This window comes from Phyllostomus hastatus, unplaced genomic scaffold (assembly GCF_019186645.2).
Source record: "Phyllostomus hastatus isolate PE091 unplaced genomic scaffold, TTU_PhHast_1.1 phas_contig_40, whole genome shotgun sequence".
NCBI classification, from domain to species: domain Eukaryota; kingdom Metazoa; phylum Chordata; class Mammalia; order Chiroptera; family Phyllostomidae; genus Phyllostomus; species Phyllostomus hastatus.
The window spans coordinates 14,775,306-14,785,813 of NW_025333872.1; the positions used below are offsets into that span (position 1 = coordinate 14,775,306).

The window sequence follows — 10,508 nt, forward strand, 5'->3', positions numbered from 1 at the left end:
TATATCTTTTATTTAAACTACCTCCAATCATAATAGCCTCCCCACCTTATCCAAGGGAGATATGTCCACGACCCCGAGTGGATGCCTAGAACTGTGGATAGTACCAAACCCTAGGTATACTATGTTTTCTTCCTATACATGCATACCTATGAAAAAGTTTAACACATAAATTAGGCACAGTAAAAAGTTAACAGCAAACTAGTTTTAAAAAACAATTATAACACTATACTGTAATAAAATTATATCAATGTGAGTTCTCCTCTCTCAAAATATTGTATGACACTGTCCTCACCTTTTCATGTAAAGGAAGCACTTTATGGCTTTTCTTTGGCATTCAGAGTTGCCAGCATCGCCACTTTTGCTCTCTGGGGCCCAAGCACTTCAGTACCTTGGCATTGACCTCAGAACCAAGGACTGTTTAGTGACTACCAAAGGAAGAGCATCTAAGATGGAGATGCTGGAAAAAGGGATGGGATTTCATCACAGCTGCTCATAGCAGTGAACAACTTAAAATGTATGCATTGTTTATTTATGGAATTTTCCCGTTAGTATTTTTGGATTGCAGTTGACCCCAGGTAACTGAAAACACAGAGGGCAAACCCACATAGAAGGGGCTGAGGGGACAGCTGTATACACAGTTGTGTGTAGAGAGTAAATGGAGAATGTAAATTTAATACCCATGAGGAATATTATAGCTGTAGTATTTAGACATAAAAGTTGGCTTGAGTTTCCCGGGACCGAGCAAACTGGGAAACAGGTCTGTGCCTCCTGGGATAACGACCACCAGTGACAAAGCGCCTGGCATTTCCCGGACAGTGTATAAAGTCTTTCACATTTTAATTTCAAATGCATTACACACTACTCTTTAAAATACATATTATCCCCCATTTGACATACAAGGAAGCTGAGTCTCACTCAGAAGGATTAAATTGCTAGAATTCGTACAACCAGAAAGTAGTAGGACTAGAATCCAAAGCTAAGAGCTGTCTAAATATTAAATGCATTTTTCTACCTTTCTTGTTAGAAACAAACAAAAAAAATTTAATAACCATTTTTCTCACAGTAAATTACAAGCAAAATTTCTCCCATGAGGCATTATAAATGTAGGTGATTTTTATCCAGCTTTAGAAAGAGGTGGGTAGGGAGAGAGGGAGTGATAAAGAGAGAGTAAGAATATGTTTTCTCCACAGCCAAGCCTTCATAAATAAGAACTGGATACCAAAAGAATAGGCTACATGCTTTCAAGTTTCCATGTGAAAAGAAAAGTTCCTCTGTTCACACGTTATGACAGTGGTGTTGTGTTTGAACATGTGAACCACTCGTCTTAGACCATCTCCTACAAGTGAAACAGGGTCCTGCTGAGCCCCAGAAAACCAAACTAAAATACACAGCCTCATTCAGCCTCAGCCATGTCTTAAGTGGCTGCTGAAGAAGATGCCAGTAGATTCCCCATAAGGGAACTGTGCCACCTTGTGAGGGGGAGAGGATCTGCAATTTCCTGAATGACAGCCAGTCCTCAGCTCACGCCAGGAAAAGAAGCTGTAACTCAGGGCCCTGGACTCCAGGGGAACCATGTACAGTGTATTTGGAAATGTAGGATGCGAAGGTAGGTCTGTATCCACTCCCGGGACCACCTGTAGAGAAATGACTAAAATGGGTCTTTATTGGGAAAAAAAACATGCATGAAAAGTCATAAACTTGAAGTCAGTGAACCTGTTTCTGCCACTAACTACCCAAGTGACCTTGAGCAAATCATCTAACTCCTCTGGGCTTCATCTGCAAATGAGAGAGTTTGACCAGGTAATCTGCATGGACCTATGCGGCTCTAACGATGTGCTACCAAAGGAGAGAAATTGCCTTCTTTCTGATCTTCTAGCACACCTTCAGGTTTCCAACCTTTTGCATACTACCACCAAAATTATCTTATGAAACACAGCTGTGTTCTCATCACATCTGCAATAGAGCCATACAAAACCATCCACAAGTGGGCCATTTGCCTCTTGCCATGTTCATTCATTCATTCATTGCTTTTATTCAAGAAATATTGTCTATGTATCCCCTACAAGGGTGTCAAACTCATTTTCGCTGGAGGCCACATTAGCCTCGTGGTTGCCTTCAAAGGGCTGAATGTAATTTTAGGACTGTGTAACAGTTAAACGAGAGCTTGGTGCTGCCACCAGGTAGAAACAAGGTGCCGGGCCAGATAAAACAAGGTGGAGGGCCAGGTTCGGCCCATGGGCCTTGTGTTTGCCACCTGTGCCCTACTGTGTCCCCATGCCCACACTATCCCAGGCACGTGGAAATATTCGCTGTTCCCCTAACACACCAAGCTTCTTTGTGCCTCTGTTGCTTTTGCTCACACCGTTCACTTTCTAAGGATGCCCTTTCCCCATTTTCCTCTAGAGCAACTCATCTTCAGCTCAGTGCACAAGTCTCTTCTGTCAGAAAACTCCTGGTGAGGTATCATCCTCTGTATCTGCTTAGCATTCCGTACCTTGACTATAGTACTCAGCATATTGTTATGAAATTACACATGTACATGTGTAACAACATAATCCCTTTTTAAGATTGTATTTATTTATTTATTTCTAGAGAGGGGGTAGGGAGGCAGAAAGAGAGGGAGAGAAACATCAATGTGTGGTTGCCTCTCCCACACCCCCTACTGGAGACCGGGCCTGCAATCCAGCCATGTGCCCTGATTAGGAATTGAACCAGTGACCCTTTGGTTCACAAGCTGACACTCAATCCACTGAGCCACACCAGCCAAGGCAGATAATATCCTGATACACTCAGAGGTGTACTTTTATCCTCTGCAATTTCCTTCATCTCTATACTTCTCCTACCACTCAGACAAGGGCTTTCCATATGAGATTCATGGAAAACTTATGAAGCTGATAGCTATGAGAGAAAATGTTTCCCAGATTTCAAGAGCCTGAACATTTTAAGTACAAACATCAATGCTCATGCCATAAACAAAAGATTCTGAAGCAAAGAGATAAAGAGCTGGCCAGGCAAACTGTTCCATCCTCTCCTTCCCCCCACAAAGAGACTAGAAAAAATTTCCCCACGCTGATACATAGGTGCCGGGCTCCTGCCACTTTCCCATCCTCATGCAAAGTAGCAGGTGGAAGGGAGAATGTGCACCCCCCTGCCTGGCTGGGATCCGGAAGACAGCAGCAGTGAGAGGTGCTCTGAACCAGTGGGACGGTAGCCCTAATGGAGAAAATGTGGTGTGCCATATCTGGGCAGGAGAGGTGCAAAGGAACCTCTGAATGTCATGGAGACCAGAATATGGAAGCTCCTGTGTCCCCAAGAAGCATTGGAGATGGATGACAGACAATCAGTGACCCAAAAGAAGTCAGAACAAGGAAAGTATAAAGTGATCAGCATGGTCCCGATGACCAGGGGCTCTGTGGGTGGCCGTTGCCAATATTGTGGACTTTCCATATGCATTTCATACTTTGTATCTCTAGTTGCCACCACAGTGGCCACTAAGTGTTCACTTTGTAAAACAATTTAGCTACGGAGATGGACCAATAAAGACTACCAGGGAACATGGTACCACTTTGCTTAATTCTCCATATAAACCCCAAGAACTATTAATAATGAAATAACTCTCCAACTCATAGAAACAGAGTAGATTGGTGGTTGCCAGGGGTGGGGGATAAGGGAAATGGAAGATGGACAAAGGGTGCAAACTATTAGTTATAAAGTGAACGAGTTCTGGGGATTTAATGCACAGCATATTTGAAATTTGCTAGGAGACTTCATCTTAAGTGTTTTACTACAGAAAAAAATGCAATGCTGTGAGGGCATGCAGGCGTTACCTAACCTTAGTGTGGTGATGATTTCACAGTATATTTATGTGTCAAATCACCACACTGTGTGCTTCAGACATTCACCATGTCACTCATCAGTTACATCTCAATAAGCTGGAAAGAGACTAATGTCACCAAGCTCATACACACACAAAACAATAGTACTAATGAAATAATTCTAACACTAGTGCTCTGATGAAAAAGTATGAAAAAAATGACAGGTATATAGAGCTTAAAATTTGGGGGGCTACAAGGTCTGTGAGTACAATCTGAGATGAACACGAAGTGGTTTGTAATCATTAATACTTTATTATAATAGTACTTGATATATTAATTTTTCTCCTAAAATTTTAGAGTCAACATATCACAAAAACATGAATGATTTCATTGCAAACATAAATATCAGGCCAACCTCATCTAGATTTAGCAAATGCTTAATAAATGTATATATTAGATCCTCCTCCCCACCCCGCCCCCCCGCCCCGCCTCAGCGTGGACAACTCCTCCCACACAATTACGTTGCGGGTATATTTTCTTTGTTTCTATCCGCAGGGAACAGAGGCCCCTTGCACCAACAAAGCACCCAGGGAGTGGTGCTGCATCACAGCGACCGCATGGTGGTCATCACAGCACATGAATGGTGTGCACCAAGGGCTCCTAGATTCTCCTGGATTCGTTTTCAGAGGTTGGGACATTGAAATAGCTCAGGACTATGTTAGCATTCGGAAAGCCCCCAGAAAGTTAACACACCTAATACAAAGCTTTGAGAATTCCGTTCAGACCTCATTAAGAGTCCCATGAAGTGGTGAGAATCGGGGACGACACAGGACTTGTTGCAGAGCGCTGGGTGAGGCGTGGCACTGCTACAGCTTCTTCAGCTGAGTTGATGTGCAGCTCTCAGGTCACGTGCATAGCGGATGATGGGGGCGACGCAGGTGCAGCCAACAGTCACGGTCACCTTCTCCAGCCGGAAGGAGTGAGAGCAGTCCTGGGGCTCCCTCCGGAGGACCAGGAACTCTTGCTGGATGGGGACAGAGTTCATGGAGCTGTCTTCCTTCCCCTCGGCATTGATGCAGCCCGAATGTCTGCACTGGGCCTCTGCAATCTCAGAGGGGAACCGGTGAGGGTCCTGGGTGATGCTGCAGGAGGAGCAGGTAAAAGCCGGTGGTGAGACAGGGTGGGGAAGATGGGCAAAGGATGAGAGCTCTGCTGCACTGGACAGTCACCTGCAAGGCGGTGGTTCTGAGTAACCCAGGGCTGCAGCGCAGGCTTGGGAACAGACAGCCTGTATTCACACACAGCCCTCTGGCAGGTGTTTAACTCCCTAAGCCTCAGTTTCCTCAACTATAAAATGGAGATTCTCACATATCTCTCATGGAATTGTTGAGATCATTCAGTGATACAAATGCATATTCAATGCCATACCGTAAAATGTTGGCATTCAATAAATGTTAGACCTTTTAGTTCATTTCTTACAATGTTATTATTAAAATTATTATCCATCCTTTTCTTAGAGACTAAAATCACCAGTAGGCCTCCCAATATACAGTCTACAAAGTCTGCTGCTTGAAAAGGAAAACCAAAGCCCCAGAGGCTTGTAAACCCAGTGCCTTCTCTCACTTTCTCTCTCAGTAGCCTCCTTTGCCAGGGGGCATAAAGGCAGTCAAGCCAAATCAGCCAACTTGCCACCATACACACTCCCTTCCCGTGGGAAGCCATACGGGCAGCCCAGAAGCATTTGTAACTATTCCTGGAGTCTGTTTTTATACTTATATTGGGAGGATTTAGATGAACTTGATATTTTAGGAATCTATATATAACACAAAGTCACAAGGCTACCCTGCACCTTCCCACTGAGCACCCCACTTCCCAAACACTCTTTCTCCTCCACTCCGCCCTCTTCTTTGTTCTTTGAAGACCATTGTTTAGTCTGGGTGGATCTGTCTAAACTAACTTTTCTGGTTCCCACTTATTCCCATGCAGAGATGTTTGCGTGGGCTGCTTTAAAGAGACCTCTCTTCCAACACAGAAAGACTCCGTGAAGCAGAACAAGGCACAATGGGAAGTTGGAAGCAAAATAGTAAGACTTTCAATCACCTAGCCCAAAAGAGCAAGAAAAATGGGAGCTCCCGGGTAAAGTGGGGTTTCTGTTTTTAAGAGTAAATGTGAGGGCTTTTGGCTTTTCTAAATTTTCTACTTTCTGATTGAAATAAATTAACATATTTTTTCAAAAGACAGTGAAGATAGTTTCCTCTGCACTTACTTGTAATCCCAGGGGGAGCTGGAGCGGTTCTGGAAGTCATGTGAGATAGAGGCAGCCTGGTTTTGTCTGAGGATGCGAATGTCAACCTTCACACTGTTGCCCTCCAGAGGAGGACAAAGGGCAGCGCCCCCCGCTTTGATGCTTTTCCGAGCTGCCCCCTCCCTCAGGAGAGTGAGTTCTAATATCAACAGCAACAGACACTTGACCTGGAAAATAGCAGAGGTTGTAGCTGGTTAGGGACTCTGGTGTCACTTGTTGGCAAGAGACATCCCATGATGTGCCTGAATTTGGCATTCCTGGTCTTTTATGAGATCATAGCTTCTCTCTGAACCTCAGATCCTCACCTAGAAACTGGAACAGTCATACACAGAAATGTCAGGGCACCAAGCTGAGAACTAACCTCATTAGCCTGATGGCTGAGCCACACAGTGTGGGAGCTCCTAACCAGTGAGACAGAGCAATGACAGGATCTGGGACAGGGTTTCAACCTTGACCTGGCCTCTTCCTGAGCCTCTGGTTTCTCTTCTTTCCAACCGGATGGTAATCTTGCTTTATGGTAATATTCACAAGGTTAAGTGAAATGTTCTATGTAAAGCACCCATAAATCTATCTAACAAAAAAATAGAGGCTTACTAAATGATGAGTCTTGTTTTTATCGTGTTTCCAACATCATACCCCATGAATCCTTCACAGAATCCTTCCTTCCAGTCGTTCCTTCACCTATAACACACTGCCCGCCACTATCTCTCCGAATCCCACCCTTCCATCCAGGCCCCGCTCAGGCATGGTCTCCTCCAGAAGCTGTCCATAAAGTAATTCAGTTAAAAGTATGTTATTTATCCTGAAATCATGAAAGTCTAATTTAACCATCTACCCCTCAAGCATCTTTTCTTTACTGTCTGGAAATGTTCTGTTTGTGTTGGTGTCAGATCAGCACCCACTGGACTGTAAGTTCCTGCAGGAGAGCGTGTCACAGATAGGGGGTTTAATAAACACTCTCTGGAAGGGAGAAAAGCGGCTGAGTGAATGAATAAACAAAACAATACAGTTATATTAATAATATAGTTAATCTCCCACAATCTCCCAAAGAAAAACACTATAGCAAAGTTCCAATTATCCACACTAATTGAAAGAAGCAGGGGCACTAATAATGCCCAACAACAGAGACTATGGAACTATTTCTCTTTAACTCCAGAACATAAATATTTTTTATACCTGCACTGAAATACTGGTTTATTTGGTGTTACAGGCATGCACCAAGAAAAAAAGTTCTCTGTGAAGACCTTACAAAATAAAAGAAGAGCTAAAATCCCTTCAGCTTCCCTTTGTCATGACAGTGCTTTGCTCCCCTCGCTGTTACCAGGGACCCTTCCTGGGGATGGATAAGGCCCATCAGCGACTCTCAACATAATGCAGAACAAGAGCTGAAGCTGAGTTGCTTTCATCGTCTGGCCTAAGTGTTGCTCAGGCCCACACCTCCCATGAGTTAAGGTAGGTGAAGCAATCAGACACGTTGGTTAAAGGACCTCCTTTCTCTATCTTGCAGATGCTGGAGGCAAGAAATGATAAGAGCAAACAAAAAGGTTTTGGTGTCATCCTGCTGTACCAGGTAGTTGATACTAGAAAGACATTGAAAGTGAGATTGACCCAGATATGCCTGACTGAGGCTGATTTGCCTTCAGATAATCAGCACTCATCTACTTTCATCCCCCACAATCATTCATTCATTCAACAACTTTGTCTCTATGGTATGGTGATTCTGAACACGGGCTCTGGAATCAGATGTCCTGGGTCCATAACTCAGTTCCAGTACTCTTACTAGCTGTGACTCAGTTTCCTCCACCAGAAAATGTGAAGATTGAGTGATATGATCCACGTAAAGTGTGGAGAACACAGCTGCAGATGGTAAATATTCAGCACAGGCGATGATTATTAAATCAACATTGTTCTGATGATGCACAGAGGACAGGAAAGATATGAAATTTGTCCTCATGCACCTTCTATCTGGACACAGCACTATGAAGTTTTAAAAAGTAAAAGGATGCCCTGCTTAGACAGGAGGGTCCTTAGATAGCTTCCCAAGCCCATCTTCCTTAGAGTTTTTACATAAATTCCTCCTTTGTGTTTTCTCTTTTCTCTTCTGCATCATGTTCACTAAGTCTTTGTTATATTTCTTACCAAAGCTTTCAAATAACTGGACCTTGCGGTTATATGATTTAGCAAAAATTTCCCTGCTTCTAATAAGTTGTTATTACATTTGCTTATGTTGAGTATTTTAGAAAACACTTTCACCTCTCTTTAAACTTCAGATTCTCCCAACTTTCTCGTTGAGTAGGTAGAGCTGGTGAGGTAATTATTCCCATTAAACAGGTGAAAAAGTTGTGTTTGAGAGGAAACAAGTAACCTGGTTGGCTTCACTAGCCTGCTAGTGACAGTCTGGGGGCTCAAACCTAACTCTCAGTGGTCACTGCTATTGCAATTGTAGACCCTCATCGTTGTTACTAACATATAGCCACTCACAGGTATTTACTCTTAGCTTTGTCCTACTAGAGGAGCCAATCATTTTAAGCAATGTGACAGCTGTGTCAGGAATGCACACGTGTCATAGGTCACATGGCCTGTTATCAGGAAATCAGAGGATATCTGCAAAGTCCTCTAGTTTGCTCTCAAAGCTGTGGCTCTGAAACTATAGATGTGAGTGGTGATGTAATACAGAACAGAGGCTCTGATAAGGCTCTTCCTAGTTCTTAAGAACATATACAACACTTCTCTGAGAGGTTCAGAAATCTTGCTTCTGAACCATTCAAGGAGAAGAATACTGTACCTGGAGCCATTAAAATTGGGTCCATGTCCCAGTTCTTGTGTGAACAGCACCCAGTGGTATTAAATCATTCAACTTGAGGTGTTGTTCATGTGTATAATGGGGAAACTAGTTCCCAACCTATCCACTGGGTTGATGAGAAGTCTCAGAGGTAAAAACAACAATAATGTTATTATACTAATATTTAAACTCACTGGATACTTTCTCAATCTTCTTTTACTGTTGTACTAAAATGGCCAAGTTAACTGAAAACTATGTATGCATAGATCTGCTATTTCAGAGTATAGATTTAGTTATTTGCAATGGTATTAATTAATCCCCCCCAATCCCATGTGGGGCATACCATTATTACTGCCCAATACTGATAAAGGGAATAAAAATGCAGAGTGGTTAAAATTTACCCCAAATCCCACATTTAGTAAGTTGTGGAACTAGGTCTTACTCCAAAGCCTATGCCCCTAAATGCTGCACTTTATTGCATTTCTTGTCATCTCTAAAACAATATGTAAATGTAAGTATTATCATTACCATACACCATGACTTTTTTATGAAACCCAAGCTCTTTTAAGTTGCATGGCCTATTAACAGGGGAATTTAAAAAAGGGGGATTATTTAAGGCAATAAGATGGTGAGTGACTTCCCAAGCTCTGTTTTCATTCTCTTCTATATTAAAAAGTCTCCCCAGGTCTTACTTCCCAGGCAAGATTCTAGACCCGGGGAGGTAGGTTTCCATCACACTAACATCTCTCTCTCCTCAGAGGAATGAGAGAGCAAAAGTAATCCATTACCACAGACATGGAAAATTCCCCTACCCTGGGAGCTGTCCAAAGCTCATCATGGCATGGTCTCACTTCCCTCGCAGGGCACTCCTTCTCTACTGTAGTCGTGGGGAAATCATTACACCTCTTTGGACCCCAAGTTCCTTGATATGTATCTCCTAATAGCTGGCTAGACTCCCGCATGAGATTAGATTTTTAAGCCAGTCTATCTCTACAAGGGTGGCCACAGGAGAGATAACATGGTTTGTGACACCAACTCTGCAAAAGCCACCAGGTAAAGAGCTGATTTATACCCCATTATAACTTCTAGCTATATTTTCTATTTCTCCACCAGGCAGATGTGAAATTAAAGCCAGCTCTGTTTTGAAAAGAAATACCCCCAATAGAACCTAATTCCCTACAATTCTGCTTTTCTGGAATCCTAGGGAGTAACTGTACCTAAACAAAAATTGTTGTTACTACTCACCACAGCCATGTTATGCAGGATAGTCATTGCTGTTTTCCTCTGGCTGCCTGCTTCGTGCAGTAAGCTCCTTCTGTGTGTTCCGTGAGTAGACCTGTGTTGTGTCAGTGAGAATACCTGTTGGTTTTATAGCAACCACTGTCCTTGTTTCAACTGACCTGCTTACACTCTTAGGTTGTGGTTGCCCTGAAGTGACTGACGAATGTAGTTTCTTTTTCTATTCCACTTCCTGAAGGGAAATTAAAGGGGGACCCCAAAAGAGATGACGGAAAAAGGACCAGACCTTTCTTTTCTTCTACCCCCATTTCCACCCCCACTACCCTCAAATCACAGCAAAGTCCTTAACTAATTTGCTACAGAGATT

At 43.1% G+C, this 10,508-nt stretch overlaps 1 protein-coding gene across 1 annotated transcript; it reads right to left on the reverse strand.

Moving 5' to 3' along the window:
* Positions 1-4,692: 4,692 nt before the first annotated feature.
* Positions 4,693-10,156, reverse strand: IL17F (interleukin 17F). Its single transcript, XM_045842838.1, has 3 exons — positions 10,148-10,156; positions 6,082-6,287; positions 4,693-4,957 (listed from the first exon to the last, which is right to left on the reverse strand). The coding sequence occupies exons 1-3, from the start codon at positions 10,154-10,156 to the stop codon at positions 4,693-4,695; spliced, it is 480 nt and encodes a 159-aa protein (XP_045698794.1).
* Positions 10,157-10,508: the final 352 nt, after the last annotated feature.

What these genes read in the sequence shown, in the direction of transcription:
- IL17F (XM_045842838.1), bottom strand. An exon ending in AGCTCCCCCTGGGATTACAA is followed by an intron (nt 4,958 to 6,081) that starts GTAAGTGCAGAG and finishes CTCCTCCTGCAG; the next exon opens with CATCACCCAGGACCCTCACC.